At 49.0% G+C, this 18686-nt stretch overlaps 1 protein-coding gene and 1 long non-coding RNA gene across 2 annotated transcripts in view; one reads left to right on the forward strand and one right to left on the reverse strand.

The window, feature by feature from the left end:
* Nucleotides 1–4470: 4470 nt before the first annotated feature.
* On the reverse strand, nt 4471–8102 carry LOC120638980. Its single transcript, XR_005661052.1, has 2 exons — nt 8042–8102; nt 4471–4792 (listed from the first exon to the last, which is right to left on the reverse strand). It is a non-coding gene; the product is annotated as an uncharacterized LOC120638980 (long non-coding RNA).
* A 426-nt stretch (nt 8103–8528) lies between these two features.
* Nucleotides 8529–18686, forward strand: part of PDS5A (PDS5 cohesin associated factor A) — an 84698-nt gene continuing 74540 nt past the window's right edge. The window contains 1 exon segment of the mRNA XM_029083041.2: nt 8529–8833. Coding sequence (XP_028938874.1) covers nt 8687–8833 — 147 coding nt within the window. The 5' untranslated portion in view covers nt 8529–8686.

The raw sequence follows: 18686 nt of genomic DNA on the forward strand, positions 1-18686 counted from the left end.
TAATAGTAATGCAGAGAAGCAGCATGGCTCAGTGGAACGAGCACGGGCTTGGGAGTCAGAGGTCACGGGTTCGAATCCCAGATCCGCCGCCTGTCAGCTGACTGTGGGCAAGTCACTTAACTTCTCTGTGCCTCAGTTACCTCATCTGTAAATGGGGATCAAGACTGTGAACCTCATGTGGGACTACCTGATGACCCTCTATCTACCCCAGTGCTTAGAATAGTGCTCTGCACATAGTAAATGCTTAACAAATACCAACATGATTATTATTATTATAATGACGTTTGTTAAGCACATACTATGTGCCAAGAACGATACTAAACCCTGAGGTAGGTAAAAGATAGTCAGGTTGGACACAGTCCCGTGTCCCACACGGGATTCATAGTCTAGAGGGAGGGAGAAAAGGTTTCTCAGAGGAAGAAGCTGAGGCTCAGAGATGATAAGTGCCTTGCCCAAAGTCACACAGCAGGCAAGTGGCACAGCCAGGCGTAGCACCCAGATCCTCTGACTCACAGGCCCTTGCTCTTTCCACTAGGCCACACTGCTTCCCAACTGGTCCACGTAAGACTCAGTATACCATCCTTTTCTCACCTGAGTGTGTCCACTGAGGTGTCTTTTGAGATCCGGGCCTGGGAGTCAGAAGGTCATGGGTTCTAATTCCAGCTCTGCCACTTGTCCGCTGTGGGAACTAGGGCAAGTCATTTCGCTTCTCTGGGCCTCAGTAACCTCATCTGTAAAACGGGGACTGAGACTGTGAGCACCATGTGGGACCCAAAACAACCCGATTTGCTTGTTTCCACCCCAGCACTTAGTACAGTGTCTGCACACAGTAAGCACTTAACAAATACCACAATTATTAATATTATTATTATGTGAGGGCCTAGTCTTCATCTCTCCTTCCCCTATATTGATCTACCATCAATCTCTATTGACCCAGTCACACCGTGTACTAGAAATAGACTGTAAGCTCCTGTAGACTATAAGCTCCTTGGGGACAGGGAATGTATCTACCTACTCTGTTATACTCTCCCCAATGCTTAGTGCAGTGTTCTGCACACAGTTAGCACTCCATAAATACCACTGTTTGAAATAATTGGGTGAAAGTAATATTTGCATGTTATTGAATGACAGAATTAGATAGTAAAATGAAAAAGCCTGAGTCAAAGGCTTAAAACTAATCTAAACTCCCAAGAGGCATTATGTCACAGAACCCACGACCAACTTGGTAAGTGAAGAGCAAGAGAGAGACTGAGTCAAAGCAATCTGTCAAAGAAGAAAAAAAAATAATGAAGGCAGAAAATAAACATGTGATAGAGTTCCAGGAGGAGGCCTTGAGAAGGGGTTTGCCCTTTAGATGTTCTCCAAAACAACCAGCTCGTGAGCTGACAACCACTTGGCAACATGAAATTGTTATCAAAATGCTGCAGAGGAGAGAGGGGGAGTTATATAAACTCCCTGAAAATGAAGATCTGTGAGAACTCTCATTTCGGAGGGAGCTTCCTGCTAATTCACTAGGTGCTTCTGAGGGGTGAAAGTAAAAATCCTCCCTTAACTGTGCCCTCAAGTCTTGAAAACAGGGAGGAGTTTTAGCTAATTCTACCTCCTACTTAGATGGGAAGCCCCATGTGGGACAGGGACTGCGTCCGACCCGATTTACTTGTCTCTAACCCAGCGCTTAGAACGGTGCTTGACATTGAGTAACAAATACCATAATAACAACAAAAGTGGGGACTCTAAGGACCTGAGATATAGACACTCCTCGCCTACTGCACAGTTCAGCCCTCTGCACACAATAGGCATAGATGCCCGATGAATTTAAGCTACTAGAAGGCGGGGATCTTGTCTTCCAACTCTATCGTACTCTCCCAAGTGCTCTGTACACAGTGAGCGCTCAATAAATGCGGCTGAATGAATGAATGTTGTTATTGAACTTTGTTCACGGCAAAGGTCCCGCCAGGACAGCTAGATCCATCTCACTGCCGCTCTCCTCCCCACTTTTAGCAGGAGGCCCGGCCAAGAAACAGTTAATCAATAGCCTGAATGGAGCATCGGCCCTGCGCAGAGCCCTTGTCCAAACTCTTGAAAGCTTACAGTAGAATTAGTTGACACGATCTCGGCCGGCATGGTCTCCGGTAGGAGAGGGGTACCAAAATAAATTTCAGATAGGACAAAATAATATATCGAAATGTGTATGGATACACTACCGGAACGATTGCAGATGGAGAGCGGGGCGTTCTGGAGAGAAGCGTCTGCACGGCGTCGCTTTGGGTCGGAGGCGACTGGCCAGCAAATGACAAGGCAAGACATAAATGTAACAGGAGTTTGTGAGAACCCAAGTGCTTAGGTGGTGGGGGAAGTGCTAAATCAATCGGTCAATCAATCAGTGGCATTTATCGATCACTTACTGTGTGCAGGATACTCTACTCCAAGGGCTTGGGAAAGTACAACGTGACACGAGTTGGCAGACGTGATCCCCGCCCACCAGGAGCTTATAGGCTACAAGGAAAAACAGACATATAGAAAATAGATTAGGAAGAGGGGAATTAGTAAACTGTAAGACTACGTTACAGTCTTGTGGGACGGTGCGTGTCGAAGCACTTGGGCCCATACACCTAAGTACATAGTTGATTCGGAGGGGGCTTAGTGTGGGAAGGCCTTGTGGAGGAGATGTGATTTTTAGGAGGGGTTTTGAAGATGGAAAGGGCGGTGGACTGTTGGAGATGAAGGGGGAGGGAGTTCCAGGCCCAGAGGAGAAGTGGAAGTTGTGGGATTCAAAATTAATCGGAGAAGGCCACCCGGAGGAGTTGTCATCTCAAAAGGGCTTTGAAAATGGGGCGAGCTGCCATCCTTCAGATACGAGGTGGGTTGGAGTTCCAGGACAGGGAGAAGGTGTGGGCAAGAGGTCAGCAGCAAGACGAGAATGAGGCCCAGTGAGTAGGTAGATAAGTTTAAAAGGCATGAAGGTTGCAATTTCGGTTTTACTTGGACAGAAGAGTGGATAAGTAGGAGGGAGACGACTGGAGGGAGAGAGCTGATTGAGTGCCTTAGAGTCAAAGGCCAGGAGTTTCTGCTCGCTGTGGGGGAGAATGGCGAACCATTGGAGGTTTTTGAGGAGTGCAAAAAGCTGCACAGAATGATGTCCTAGAACAATGTTCTGGGCGGCAGAGTGAAGGATGGCCTGGAGGCAGTGAGATCAGTGAGGCGCCTGAGGCAATCATCGAGTTGTAATGTGACAAATGCCTGGACCAGCCTGATTATCTTTTAGATGGAAAGGAAGAGATGGATCTTGGAAATGTTGCCGAGGAAGACAGGATTTGATGACAGGCCGGCTATGGAAGTTAAAGAAAGGGGGGAGCCATAGATAGTACTACGGTTGCTGAATTGAGAGGTGGGGCGGAGGGAGGTCTGGACCACCGGGATTGGAAAGTTAGGTGGAGGCGATGATTTGGGAAGCGATGACGAATGGTTTAATTTTGGCATGAGATGTTTAGTTGTCTCAAGGTAATAATAATAATAATGTTGGTATTTGTTAAGCGCTTACTATGTGCGGAGCAGTGTTCTAAGCAATGGGGCAGATACAGGGTAATCAGGTTGTCCCACGTGAGGATCACAGTCTTCAACCCCATTTTACAGATGAGGTAACTGAGGCACCGCAAAGTTAAGTGACTTGCCCAAATTGACACCGGGACATCCATGTAAAGATGTCCTGGGGTGGGAAGTAACGTTAGATTGCAGGAGAAAGAGGTGGACTTGGGTGTCATCCCCATGGAGGTCGTAGTTGAAGCCCTGGGAGAAGATAAGCTCCCCAAGGAAGTAAGAGTACCTCGAGAAGAGGAGTCGAGGAACGGCGGCTAAACCACAGTTAGAGAGAGAGAGGCAGAGGAAGAGCCAGTAACAAAGACCGAGGATTGGATAGAGCGGTAAGAAGAGAACCGAGAGAGAAATGTGTCAGAAAAACCAAGGTCAGGTAGTGTTTCAAGGAGAGGGAAAATATCAGAAGTGGCTGAGAGCTGGAGGAGGAGTTAAGACAGAGTAGAGGTTGTTAGTTTTGTCTGAAAATGGGAGTATATGGATTTAGACCAGACAATGCCGTCAGTCAGGTGATTTTATTGGTGCCGGCACAGCTGGGAAAGGCGGGGGGAGGTGGGGGTTGGAATCGCCATATACAGACTCCAAAGTGCAGCATATTTCCAGGTACCGTTAGCTTCGTTCCATGCCCCCTCGAGACCGTAAACTCCCGGTGGGCAGGGATCGTGTCTACCAACTCCGTTGTGTTACACTGTCCCAGGTGCTCAGTACAGTGCTCTGCACCCAGTGTGCATTCAATAAACGGCACTGATGGATCGATCGATATTTGAGACAGCTCCTTTCTAAAGATTACAGCTTTCCTATGCGCACACCGCCATCCCTGCTTCCTCTGAGTAAACGCCAGTCCCTTGGGGACAATGAGAGATTCTAGACTGATACAACTAATGCTGATGTTGTTTAATGTGACCACACCACACAGACGACACCACACAGGAGGAAGAATTACGGAGACCAGCGAAACATTTCCATGCCCTGTGTGGAATTAGAAGTAATTTGCACAGCTAGTTAGGTTACTAGTGGTGCATCTTCAAGTATTCTGAAAATTCATTAATATTCCTCCCCGCCCAGGGCTTTAATACAGCCATCTCTGTCATGTGCTGCTTTTTTTCCTTCAGCTTCCACGTCCTTCCACTTGCTCGTTCCTCTGGGGGGGGTCTTAGGGTTCAGATTCAGCACCCTCACTGCTGTGGCCCAGGTTCGAGTCCTGGTCAGGGAAAGGGATTTTTTCTGCATCGCCACTGCACTTGATTGCATTGTCAGTCCCACCCCACTTATGTCCCAACCCGATTAACTTGCACCTATCCCAGCGCTTAGTACAGTGCTTGGCCCAGAGTTAAGCACTTAACAAATACCGCAATTACTATGTCCATAGCACTAATTCTTTGATTAGTGTCTGTGTCCCCTTCTAGACTCTGAGCTCCTTGTGGGCAGGAAATGTGTCTCCCGACTTCGTACTCTCCCACACACTACAGCGCTCGACACACAGTAAGCGCTCAGTAAATATTCAACGAGAAGCAGCATGGCCTAGTGGATAGAGCATGGACCTGGGAGTCAGGTCAGGGGTTCTAATCCCGGCTGTGTGACCTTAGGCAAGTCACTTCACTTCTCTAGGCCTCAGTTCCCTCATCTGTAAAATGGGGATTAAGACCGTAAGTCCTGTGTGAGATAGGGACTGTGTCCAACCCCATTACCTTTTATCTACCCCAGCCCTTAGAACAGTGCCTGGCACATAATAAGCACTTGACAAATACTCTAATTGTTATTATTAATAAATGATTGCTTGTCCAGGAAAGGAGAGGGTTTCCGGGGAAGCGGTGGTGTCCCTGTGTTTAGCCTCCCAGTTCACATGGAGTGGGCTTTCTTTGCCTTCACCATCTAATAATAATAATGTTGGTATTTGTTAAGCACTTACTATATGCAGAGCACTGTTCTAAGCGCTGGGGTAGATACAGGGTAATCAGGTTGCCCCACATGAGGCTCACAGTTTTAAACCCCATTTTACAGATGAGGTAACTGAGGCACAGAGAAGTGGAGTGACTTGCCCACAGTCACACAGCTGACAAGTGGCAGAGCAGGGATTCGAACCCACGACCTCTGACTCCCAAGCCCGTGCTCTTTCCACTGAGCCACGCTGCTTCTCTAACACTCCTCTAGAACTCAAATTCTCTAGTCCCCAGTATTGTGTAGAGTGGCTCTTCGGTTTAAAGAAGGAGAGAATGCATCTATTAGTGTCAGTCTTTGGGAGAAAATGTCTAGCGCACTCTGTCCATGGATATACAGGGGCGCGCATTTTCCGGCCACCAGCCGCCTTGGTGAGTGCTGCTCAAAAACACTAGTGATTAAGAAAGAGAGGATGGATTTCTTACTAAAACCCAGCACATTCACTTAGCCCCTCTGACACCAACCTACTCACTGTGTCTCAATCTCATCTCTCTCATTCATTCATTCATTCATTCATTCATTCACTCAATCAGATTTATTGAGTGCTTACTGTGGAAGCGGCATGGCTCAGTGGAAAGAGCCCGGGCTTGGGAGTTAGAGGTCATGGGTTCGAATCCCGGCTCTGCCACTTGTCAGCTGTGTGACTGTGGGCAAGTCACTTCACTTCTCTGGGCCTCAGTTACCTCATCTGTAAAACGGGGATGAAGACTGTGAGCCTCTCGTGGGCCCGCCTGATGACCCTGTGTCTCCCCCAGGGCTCTGCCCAAAGTAAGTGCTTAACAAACACCAACATTATCATTATAATTCAAATGGAGGTGAAGCCCGTGAGCCTCCCGTGGGCCCATCTGATGACCCTGTACCTCCCCCAGCGCTTATAACAGCGCTTGGCCCAGAGTAAGTGCTTAACAAATACCAACATTATCATTATAATAAAAATGGGGATGAAGGCTGTGAGCCTCCCGTGGGTCCACCTGATGACTCTGTATCCCCCCCAGCGCTTAGAACAGTGCCCTGCACATAGTAAGCACTTAACCAACACCAACATTATTATTATAATTAAAATGGGGATGAAGCCTGTGAGCCTCCCATGGGCCCACCTGATGACTCTATCTACCCCAGCGCTTAGAACAGTGCTTGGCACATAGTAAGCACTTAACAAACACCAACATTATCATTATAATTAAAATAGGGCTGAAGCCTGTGAGCCCCCCGTGGGCCCAACTGGTGACCCTGTATCACTGCACTTAGAACAGCACTCTGCCCAGAGTAAGCGCTTAACAAATACCAACATTATCATTATTATTAAAATAGGGATGAAGTCTGAGAGCCTCCCGTGGGCCCACCTGATGACTCTGTATCTACCCCAGCGCTTAGAACAGTGCTTGGCACATAGTAATCACTTAAACAGCAACATTATTATTATTATAATAAAAATGGGGCTGAAGCCTGTGAGCCTCCAATGGGCCCACCCGAGGACTCTGCCTCTACCCCAGGGCTTAGAACAGTGCTCTGCACATAGTAAGCGCTTAACCAACACCAATATTATTATAATTAAAATGGGGATGAAGCCTGTGAGCCTCCTGTGGGCCCACCCGATGACTCTGCATCTACCCCAGGGCTTAGAACAGTGCTTGGCAAATAGCACTTAACCAATACCAACATTATTATTATTATAACTAAAATGGAGCTGAAGCCTATGAGCCTTCAGTGGGCCCACCTGATGACTCTGTATCTACCCCAGCGCTTAGAACAGTGCTCTGCCCATAGTAAGCACTTAACCAACACCAACATTATTATTATATTATCAAAATGGAGATGAAGCCTGTGAGCCTCCCCTGGGACCACCCGATGACCCTGTATCTACCCCAGCGCTTAGAACAGTGCTTGGCACATAGTAAGCACTTAACCAATACCAACATTATTATCATTATAACTAAAATGGGGCTGAAGCCTGTGAGCCTCCAGTGGGCCCAGCTGATGACTCTGCCTCTCCCCCAGCGCTTAGAACAGTGCTCTGCACACAGTAAGCACTTAACCAACACCAACATTATCATTATAATTAAAATGGGGCTGAAGCCTGTGAGCCTCCCTTGGGACCACCTGATGACTCTGCCTCTCCCCCAGCGCTTAGAACAGCGCTCTACCCATAGTAAGCCCCTAACCAACCCCAACATTATCATTCCAATTCAAATGGGGCTGAAGCCTGGGAGCCTCCAATGGGCCCAACCCGATGACTCTGCATCTCCCCCAGCGCTTAGCACAGCGCTTGGCACATAGTAGACACTTAACCAACATTATCACTCTAATTAAAAGGGGGCTGAAGCCTGGGAGCCTCCCTTGGGACCATCTGATGCCTCTGCCTCTCCCCCAGCGCTTAGAACGGCGCTCTACCCATAGTGAGCACCTAATCAAGCCCAACATTATCATTCTAATTCAAATGGGGCTGCAGCCGGTGGTCGCTCCTGCCGACCCCGCGCCTCCCCCCCGCCCCCCCCGGGACAGGAGCGCTTACCACCCTGCCACCCTCCCCTTTTGGCGCCAAGCGGGGCGGCGGTCGTTGGGCCTCCGGGCCGGAGGGGGCGCGCGCGGGCGCCCTCGGGCCGCCGAGCATGCGCGGGGCGGGGCGCGCGCGAGCCCCGGCGGGGGGGAGGGGGGGAGAGGGCGGCGCGCGCGCCCTCCCCTCCCCACGCGCCCCCCTGGCCCGGCGGCGCAGGCGCAGACGGGGCGCAGCTGCCCTTCCTTGGGCGGACGGAGAGCGGCAGTGTCTGCCCGCCCAGTGCCCCTCCATGGCCCTTCCGCCCGCATGAGGAGAAGGAGGAGGAGGAAGAGGAGGAGGAGGTGAGCTCGACCGGCGGGACCCCCCCTCCCCGAACCCCCTTTTTTCCCCCTTCCCCCCCGCCGGCGCCGGGAGCGGCCCCCGAAGTTGCGGGAGGCGAGGCGCCGCCCCCCGCCCCCGGCTGCGGCCTAGGCCGCGCCGCCCCCCCCCGCCCCCCCCAGGACCGGCCCCGCTCCCCTCCACACCCCGGAATTGTGCCTCAACGTCCATCTTTTCTCCCTCGGACGACCGAGAGGAAGAGCGAGAGGGGGAGAAAGTGTCCCCGGCGCCGCTGAAGTTTTGTTGGGCGCCCGGCAGAGGCCGGTAGCGGCCCGCGCCGCCATGGACTTCCCCGGGCCGCAGCCCAAGCCGGCCCCCGCCGCGGGATCCGCACCCGCCACCGCCGACGGCGCCAAGATCGCCTACCCCCCCGGCGTCAAGGACATCACCGACAAGATCTCCAACGACGAGGTGGTCCGGCGGCTGAAGGTAAGGCTCCCCGCCGCCCGGCACGTAGTGAGCGCTCCATGGGGACCGACGAGTGAATGATGATGGCGTGGGTGAAGCGCCCACTCTGTGCCAAGCGCTACGGGGGGGCGCGACCGAGGCAGGGGGTCGCCCCCGACGGCAGGGGCGGCCCCCAGCGCCCCGCACAGAGGCAGCGCTCCCGAAGCAGCCGTCGTTCGTATTTAGCGAGCGCTTAGTAGGGGCTGAGCGCTTGGAACGGCCACAGGGACCCTCCCTGCCCAGTGACGGGGGAGGCAGGCGATAATAAGGATGGTATTCACCAGGCGGCCCCCCGTGAGGCTCACAGGCTGCATCCCCATTTTCCAGAGCAGGTCCCCGAGGCCCAGAGAAGTGGAGGGGCTTGCCCAGAGTCACCCAGCTGACAAGTGGCGGAGCCGGGATTCGCACCCATGACCTCCGGCTCCCAAGCCCGGGCTCCTGCCACTGAGCCACGCTGCAACCCGGCTTTTTTGCGAGGGGGTCCCCTACCCCCCACGTTGGCCTCGCCGAGGCGGGCCCCTCGGGAGGGAAGGAAGAGCGGCCGTTTGGGCCCCTTCTTAATAGTGGCATTTCTTGAGTCCTTACTTTGTGCCAAGCACCCTTCTAAGCACTGGGGTGGGGATACAGGGTGATCCATTAGTATTTAATGAGCGCTTACCACAGTGCTCTGCACGTAGAGCTTGATATTGAGCCCTTACTACAGTGCTCTGCACATAGAGCTTGATATTGAGCCCTTACTACAGTGCTCTGCACGTAGAGCTTGATATTGAGCTCTTACTACAGCGCTCTGCACGTAGAGCTCGATATTGAGTGCTTACTGCAGTGCTCTGCACGTAGAGCTCGATATTGAACCCTTACTACAGTGCTCTGCACGTAGAGCTCGATATTGAGCCCTTACTACAGTGCTCTGCACGTAGAGCTCGATATTGAGCCCTTACTACAGTGCTCTGCACGTAGAGCTCGATATTGAGTGCTTACTACAGTGCTTTGCACGTAGAGCTCGATATTGAACCCTTACTACAGTGCTCTGCACGTAGAGCTCGATATTGAACCCTTACTACAGTGCTCTGCATGTAGAATTCAATATTGAGCCCTTACTACAGTGCTTTGCACGTAGAGTTCGATATTGAGCCCTTACTACGGTGCTTTGCACGTAGAGTTGGAAATTGACCCCTTATTACGGTGCTTTGCACGTAGAGTTTGATATTGAACCCTTACTACAGTGCTCTGCAGTTAGAGCTCAATATTGAGCGCTTACTATGTGCAGAGCATGGTACCGAGTGCTGGGGATGGACAGGACGGCCACAGATAGAGACAGGCCCTGCAGTCTAAACAAGGTAATTAGGCTGCCCCACATGGGGCCCACGGTCTTAACCCCCATTTTACAGAGGAGGTTCCAGAGGCGGAGAGAAGTGAAGTGACTCGCCCAAAGCCACCCGGCTGACAAGCGCCGGAGGCGGAATTAGAACCCATGACCTCTGACTCCCAAGCCCGGGCTTTTTCCACTGAGCCACGCTGCTTCTCCGTTAAGGGATAGAGACCCCTCAGGCCCCCCCCAACCCCGCTTCTTATTTTTGGTCAGTCCTCCCAGAAGGGGGGGTAAAAAAACGAGCCCCCATAAGCGTTTTGCACAGTTAAGGTCGCCAGGTGCCTCCCTGGTTGGCTCTTGGACCTTGAAGACCGGAAATTCGAACGGCCCCTGGGCGATTTGAGGACCGAACCGTGTGTTTCTCTGGATGGTAGAAGTTGGCCGAGTCCCCGCCCACATCTGTAAATGGACCAGTTAAAAAGAAAAATGAAGTCAGGCAATCGAAGGTGCCTTCTATCGATCAGTAGTGATTGGGCAAGTAGCGGCACTTTGGCCAGAGGAGGTTTTTTCTGGACAGTTGCCTTGGGCACTTTGCAGGGTACCGCGCCCCCGACCCAGCGGGGAAGATGCCCGGTCGGGCAGAGAGTGCCGGTGGCACCGTGCGATCTTCCGTGCGGGCCTAAGGTCCGTTCAGACTGTGAGCCCATTATTGGGCAGGGATTGTCCCTAACTGTTGCCGAATTGTACATTCCAAGCGCTTAGTACAGTGCTCTGTACACAGTGAGTGCTCAATAAATACTATTGAATGAAGTCTTTGGGAGGAGGCCAGATCCTGGCCGACGGAAAACGGGAACCCCCGTCAGCATCGTCACCGTGGTGGCAGCCCAGTCAGGGTTTAAGATTTGGGAGAGAACGCACTGTGCGTTTGGGAAAGGTGACTCTCAGAGCTCCCCTGGGCAGGGATCATTTGTTGGATGTTTTGGAAGGGGTGGATCCATCTTGAACGTGTAAATTCCAAGTGCTCCAAAGGAGAGACTTGACTGACTTGGGGGAAGAGGAGTCTGGGAGCACATAGGGGAGCAAGTGCTCAAACTGAAGGATCTGTAAATCACCGTCTACAAAAGTATGATGAGGGGTTGGGGCTGGAAAAAAGCTGGTGGTGACAGGAGGGAGGAGAAGACCCCGGGAGAAGAAAATACTATTGGGAAAAAGCCTTCACAGGAAGAGGAGGAGAGCTGAGATCTGGTCAATTTGAAGGGAGGAGTTGGCAGGAGGAAGGACAGGAGTCGTGGGTCACAAGTGGGAAGGAGAGTTGAGAATGAGCCACAGTGAGCTTGGAAGGAAGGAAGGGAGCTGGGGTAGAATGCGAGAAGAGTGGGTAGGTAAGAAGGAGGGGCTTGGGAATTTGTCTGCTGCAAAGATGAATGGGTAACAATTGGAGGGGTTTTTTTTGAAGAATAGTGTTGTAGTGTACTCTGCCAAGCAGTTAGTACAGTGCTCAGCACACAGTGAGTGCAGTATAAATACAATTGACTGAATGGAGAGATGGGTGCAGAAGGAAATTTTAGCAGCACCGGAGCAGCAGAGTGAAGTGTGACCTGGAGAGGGAAGGGCTGGCGGTAGGGAGAAGGACGAGGAGGCCCATTTCACTTAAGGCCGAGCGCCAACGGTGCGGCAGTGCCCTCGTCCCTTGCCTCAAGCAGGAGACATTGGTTGGGGCCTTTGTGGAGCCCCAGCTCCGTCAGTTCAGATTTGCACCGATCCACTTCGGACCTACTAGGTGAAACTGTATTTTGATCCTTTTTTAAGCTCTTTTGCCTTCCTGAAACCCATGACGGACATTTCGGCTGTGAATTGATACAGTCCCCTCGTGAATTGTTGATGTGTTCCGCCGGCACAAAGCCCCGCGCTAGCAAATTGCACCTCGTACCGTATACTGTGTGTAAACATTTTCTTTTGTTTTCAGTATGTCACCCTCAGACTTCAGTGGGAGCCCGGCCCCCAGGATTGATGGGGGTAGGATCGGGGGAACAACAGTGGTGTCTTGGCTCTGCTTGCCCCTTTATGATTTCAGAAACTTCAGTTATGTCTTTTATCTCAGCCCGGTGTCTCCAGGCCGAAGTCTTAATCTCTTCAGCTGCTACATTCTGCAAGTCATCTAGGTTTGCTCTTCTCTGAAACTCCTCCAACTCTAATCCTTTCTAAAGTGTTCGTATGTGGCAACTAGATCGGCACACGGACCTGAGGGGGTGGGCAATCCATCGGTCAGTCGTATATATTGAGTGCTTACTCTGTGCAGAGCACTATACTAAACGCTTGGGAGAGTCGAGTGTAAGAGAGATACATTCCCTGCTTACCGCCTAGAGGGTTTTATACAGTGGCAGATTGTGCCTTTTGTTTTCTATCCTTCTGCTGGTGGCCAATATTTAGTTCCATTTTTGTGCTCTGGCCACTCATTGACTCAAAAGCCCTTCCTCCTCTCTGGAACTCCTACCCTACCCGCCCCCTCCCTCCCCCTGCCCCCCATGGTACTCAACAAATACCATTATTTCGCTAGGAAGGTTAATCAGTGCATGAGGAGGAAGGTACCATAATCTGACCCTGATATGGTAGGAGTTTGGTGTCTTTCCCGAGGCGTGACGGGTAATCCATCACCAAAGCCAAAGTTTAGATCATTTTTTCCTTACACAAAGTGGATGTCAGTACGTGTATGTAAGAAAAAATGATCAAAACATCCACTTCCTCCCATTCAAGCTCATTTCTCGCTTTCCTGCCCACTCAAATCAACTTTACACTATTTTTTTGCCTCCCAGAAGAACGTGGAGAGTTCACTGAGCGCTCTCTAATCTCTGACTGAATGAGAAAACTGACTCTATGGTGCAGATGCTTGGGAGAGTTCATTTGCCCAGTGTAATTCTGCATTGCTTAGAACAGGGTCAGGGATGGAGGAAGGTAATGAAGAAGCATCGCTCATGGCATTCTTGGGGTGTAAAAGCTTTAAAATGGCCAAGCGAGAGCCAGAATGATGTAGCCTCACGACTAAATTCACATTTAAAATATAAACAAAAAGATGGGCTGTAAATGGCCACAGGGAGACAGAAGCTGGCTAGTTGGCTCAATCACAGCTTTAGAGAAAAGAGCCTGAGTTAGGGTCTGGCCAAGCAGTCTCCCCTTTCCCACCCCTGTACATCTTCTCCTCCCGCAAATAAAAGGGGGGACTTGAAAGTGATTATTTGCAGAGAACTGCTTTGGGCACCTGGGAGAATATATCATTGAGAAGCAGCGTGACCTGGGAGTCAGAGGACCAGGATTCTAATCCTTGGTCCACCACTTGATTCTATTTATTCTTGATTCTATTTATTCTTGATTCTATTTGTTGCTATTGTTCTTGTCTGTCCGTCTCCCCCATAAAACTGTAAGCCCGTCAAAGGGCAGGGACTGTCTCTATCTGTTACCAATTTGTACATTCCAAGCGCTTAGTCTAGTGCTTTGCACTTAGTAAGCGCTCAGTAAATACTATTGAATGAATGAACTTAATTTACTTGCTGCGTAACCCTGGGGACAGGTCTCTGAACTTTTGTGCTTCAGTTTGTTCATCTGTAAAATGGGGATTCGTTACCTGTTCTCCCACCTACTTAGTCTCTGAGCCCCACATGGGGCAGGGACTGTTCCATCCTAATTATCTGGAATCGAGTCCAGCATTCAGTGCCGAGTCTGGCACGTAGTAAGGGCTTAACAAATACCACTGCTGCTGATGAGATGACTGGTATTATTATTCTGTTTAATCAATCTAAGGTATTTATTGAGTGCTTATTGTTTGCTGAGCACCATACTAAGTGCTTGGGAGAGTAGAGTTCAATTGAGTTGATGGGGACAATCCTTGACCACAAAGAGTTTACAGTCTAGTCAGGGAGACAGACATTAAAAAAATGTACAGCTACGGGGAAGTGGCAGAGTATAAGGATATAAGAGTAAAGTGCTTAAGGGGTAGACCTAAGTACATAGGTGCTGCAGAGGAGGAATGAGTGGTTAGTATAGAAGAGCTTCGTGGAGGAGAATTAGCCCATTTATCTGCCTATTTTTTCCACCCCAAAACAGGGGAGGAGGTATTCAGAATTAAGTCTAGCAATAAGGGAAGCAGGAGAATAAAGAGGAGAGAAGGAAGGAAAAAGCTAAATAGGCCTCATGATATTACATTTTGTACCTTTCTATATGGTATTAAGTGCTCACTATGTGTCAGGCACTTTACTAAGCGCTGGGATAGATACAAGAGAGGTTGGACACAATCCGTCTCCACGTAGGGTTCCCAAGTCAATCCCCATTCTACAGATGAGGTAACGGAGGCCCAGAGAAGTTAAGTGATTGGCCCTAGGTGACACAGCGGACGCGTGGCGGAGCTGGGATTAGAACCCAGGTCCTTCTGACTACCAGGCCCCTGCTGTTCCTTTGCACTCTCAGATGCTGCACATATTAGGCAGTGAATTAATTCCCTTTCCCTTCTCTTCCCATCACGTAGTCCCTGTATCTCCCCTGCACCTCCAACCCATCTCTTCTTCCTACTCCAGCCCCTGCTACTCTCACTACTCACAAAAATAGTACTCTATTTTAACGCCTCAAAAATCAAGGTTGGGTGGGAGTATGACGTAGAGGCAATTATGTGAGCAAATACATTGACAGAATAAAAAGACATGGTTTCTGTCCTCAAGGAGATGACATTCCAATCTACTCCAAGTCCTTGATGGAAAATCTAGCGCTTACTATGTTCCTTTTCTAGTTGAGATTTGTGTAATAAGCTCCTCTGTCGCTAGATCCCAGTGTAGAAAGAAGCCCGTGTTGAACTTTTCACAGTCCTCAGAAACTGTGTAAACTGGAGAGTCTACATTTTTGTGCAGTTTTAGGTTTGGAATTTCAAACTTCAAGGTATATACCTATTTATTCCATCTAGTTGCAGAAAGTAATCCCTGCTTGAGGCCGCTTAAGCCAAACTACAGACAGCGTTATCTATGTCAAAATCACAGGGCTGGATGCATATGTAAATGCAGGAAAACAAGCCACAAGTTTTTTTTTCCATATCACTATTTACAGGAAGTATTAAATTCTCCATATAGTTTCATGACTCTGGAAATACATCCGGTTTTTATGCTCTTAACAAATCGTGCCCCTAGATTTTCTTTGCTAGAATGTCACCACGAGTTTTCCTGTATTTAGAGCCCAGAGATCTGAACCCCACCTCAGTATTCTTCCCAGTCACCGTAACCTGGAGAGCTTTTCAGTATTTGTTTTTCACTTGAACTCTGTTCAGTTGATGAGTCACAAACATTCTTGATTCTCAAGATTTCAAAAGCTAGCTCATTTAGGACCAGAGGCAAAAAAAAGGTCTGAAGTTGTTATAAACTTCTCTCATTCTTAGGGAAGAACATCAAAAGCCGAAAGGAACGGTTTGGGGGCCTTGGTCTTCAGTTGTGAAACAAGGTTAGGGGAGACCTGAGAAATCTGGAGTCCTGAGAAATTTTTGCCCCAACGACCTGCTCTCACACGTGGGGAGTAGCTGAAGCAAGATGAGCAGGTGGAATAAAAGATCTCTGATATTTAACATTATAATCTCAGAACAAGCTGCAAGGTGTGACCTGCAAGGTGTGAGGCCATTCCCTTCCTCCCCTGCCTGAGAGGAGAGGAGGCTATTGTGTTTATGCACATAATATTTCCGCCACATAATCTTCACTCCTCACACACCGATTTTTGAGGACAGAAAATATTTTTTTTAAGGCGGTGATGGCACGAAGGAGTGGGATGAAAGGTAGGGTCAGGATGCTTTGGATGCAGGCTTCAGCTATGAAGCTTTCTTTTTTAAAATGTGGCATGCTGTGTGAAGGCAAAAGGGAAGGAAGAGAGATGAATAGTACTGTGAGTATCTATCAAATGCAGCATTTGGGAGAGTGCTACGGGACTTATTGCTCTCTTACCTTTCACTTCCTTCTTCTCTCCTTTCCTCCCAGTTGATTTTAGTCTTTTACTTCTCTTTCCCTTATTGCTAGACTTACTTCCCCACGTAGTAGCCCCTCCTTTTGTTTTGGGTTGGCAAAAATAGGCAAATAAGTGGGCCAGATATGCCAGTAAAACACGGTTGTTGGTTGCTCCCGGCAGCGAGTAGAGAAAATATTGAATTGCTATGTAAATACCCTTGAAAGGTTTTTGGAAGAAAGTGTATTACGTGGCAATTGGCAGTTCAGTCATAAATCATTTCAAAAGTTCAGAACGAGTGAAGCCATGTTTTCAGGGAACCCTTTCCTTGATATTGCCTCATACAGTGTATTAGCACTTCTCCTCGTTGCAATTCATAACACAGGGGAATCTGTTGAGAACAGGTTTTAAGATATCTTCGTGGACAATTGGAGTTTAGATTCCTCAGGTGTCAGGTCTTGCTTGGCTGCTAAACATATTTTCGTAATACTGTATTTCGTATTTCCTATTTTGACCCAAAGGTAAGTTTATTCTATCACTCTGAAATTTCTGATGCTCTTTCACTGTTTCATTTTTATTTTATTTTTAGGGTAGTGTATCAGGAATGTGGAAAGACAGTCCTTACTCCAACTTTTGGGTCTAGATCTATGAACTTATCTCTGTAAACCCGGTTGTGAGGATAATAATAAGGGTATTTTTTGGCACTGCATACTAAGCACCATGCTAAGCAGATGATTAGGTCAGTCACAATCCATATACCACTTGGGCCTCCCAATCGATGAGGTAGGAAGGGCATTTTACAGAGGAGTAAACTGATTCCTGGAGGGGTTGATGTGACTTGCTTTTTGGTGGAGCCAGGACAAGGACCTAGGGTTCTTGGTGTTTCTTAAGTGCTTACTAAGTGTCAGGCATTGTACTAAGTGCTGGGGGGTAGGTACAAGATAATCAGGTCGGACACAGTCCCACCGAAGGACTCACAGTCAAAGGAGGGAGAACAGGTATTGAATCCCCCCATTCCACAGATGAGGAAACTGAGGCTCGGAGCAGTTAAGTGGCTTGTCCGAAATCACGCAGCAAGAACCCAGATCTGCGCTCTTTCCACAGGCCGTGACTCAGTTCTGTTCTCTTTTCCCTAAGCCCCGCGGCCTCCCATTCATATGAATGTTGATGTCGTCCAGAATGGCAGTAAATCATCTCTTCTGTTCATTTCCTTTTGAAGAGCTCACCCTGTTTAGAACATGTCATTATTGATCATTGACATACATTTAAGTTTTCATTTCCGTGCAATGATTATATAAAAATCTTACAGTTAGTTGAGTCAGTCAGTCTTGAGGGTAAAAAATGGGGGAAAAAAATCGACCTTTTAGGCCCAGCGTCTACACTGATTCTCTAAGAGGCATGAGGTGCAGGATATTTGGGAGTGGCTGGAGTCTGGTGCTGGGTGGACTCTGTTCTTTCTGTAACACTGCGGGGACTGTAATGCCAGGACTCTTAGGGGCATGGGTTTGGTAAAGAGTCAGGACCCTCCCCCAAGCCCACCTTGTGAAGGCTTTTTCTGTAGGTTCTAGAAGCAAATGCAGATTTTCAGAAGGGTCCAGAGCAGTCATTCTGTAGTGGTTCTCAGGCCGCCTCCCTCAGCACCCAGAAGACAAACACAGGGCAAACAGAGGGAACCCATGAACGGAGGGAAAATGCACTGGTATTGTGATGGGAAGTTAGGCCATTTGATTCTGCTTAACCATCTAACCATGCTGTTTTTAATTCAGTTTGAGTATTCTCAGCTACAGTTCAAGCATGAAATTATAGCAGAGCCCATTACCGTACTCAGGACTTAACATCTCCCCAGTCGACAGGGCAAAAGCGCCCGGTGACTAATGCCAAAATTTTACATACTCTTTCAAAATGGGCTTTGCATCTTACTTTCTTGAGCTACTTCCTTGTGCCATGAAAGGAGAGAGTGTGTGTGTGTGTTTGTTTCACTTTCACTAGCCCAGCAGTAGGGTGGAGAAACATGCATGATTAGCATTTAGGTGAAATCCGCCAGTAATAAATTTATTCCTTCTCGGAATGGGGGTAGAGTCGTTCTTGGGTCAGCATGTTGGTTCGCCTGATGGGGATACAAAATCTCCATTTTTTCCCAAGCACCACTCTGAAGAGCTCTGCAGACAATAAGTGGTCAAGGAATAATGATTAGGGGCAAATGGGTTGCAGAGTTTTGAGGGAGTAAGGGAAAAAACCAGGGTGAGGAGAAGAGAGAGGAAGGTAAGGAGGAAGTTTTTTTTTCCCCCCAAAATGGTATTTGTTAAGCGTTTACTGTATGTCAGGCACCATACTAAGTGTTGGGATAGATACAAGCGTTTAGAACAGTGCTTGGCACATAGTAAGCGCTTAACGAATACCATCATTATTACACAAGCTAATCAGATTAGACACAGTCCATGTCCCACGTGGGGCTCCCGATCTTAATTCCCATTATATAGATGAGGTAATTGAGACATAGAGAAGTGAAGTGACTTGCCAAGGGCCACACCACAGACCAAGGGCGAAGCTGGAATTGGAACCCAG

The sequence above is a fragment of the Ornithorhynchus anatinus genome, chromosome 18 (assembly GCF_004115215.2).
Source record: "Ornithorhynchus anatinus isolate Pmale09 chromosome 18, mOrnAna1.pri.v4, whole genome shotgun sequence".
Taxonomy (NCBI): Eukaryota; Metazoa; Chordata; class Mammalia; order Monotremata; family Ornithorhynchidae; genus Ornithorhynchus; species Ornithorhynchus anatinus.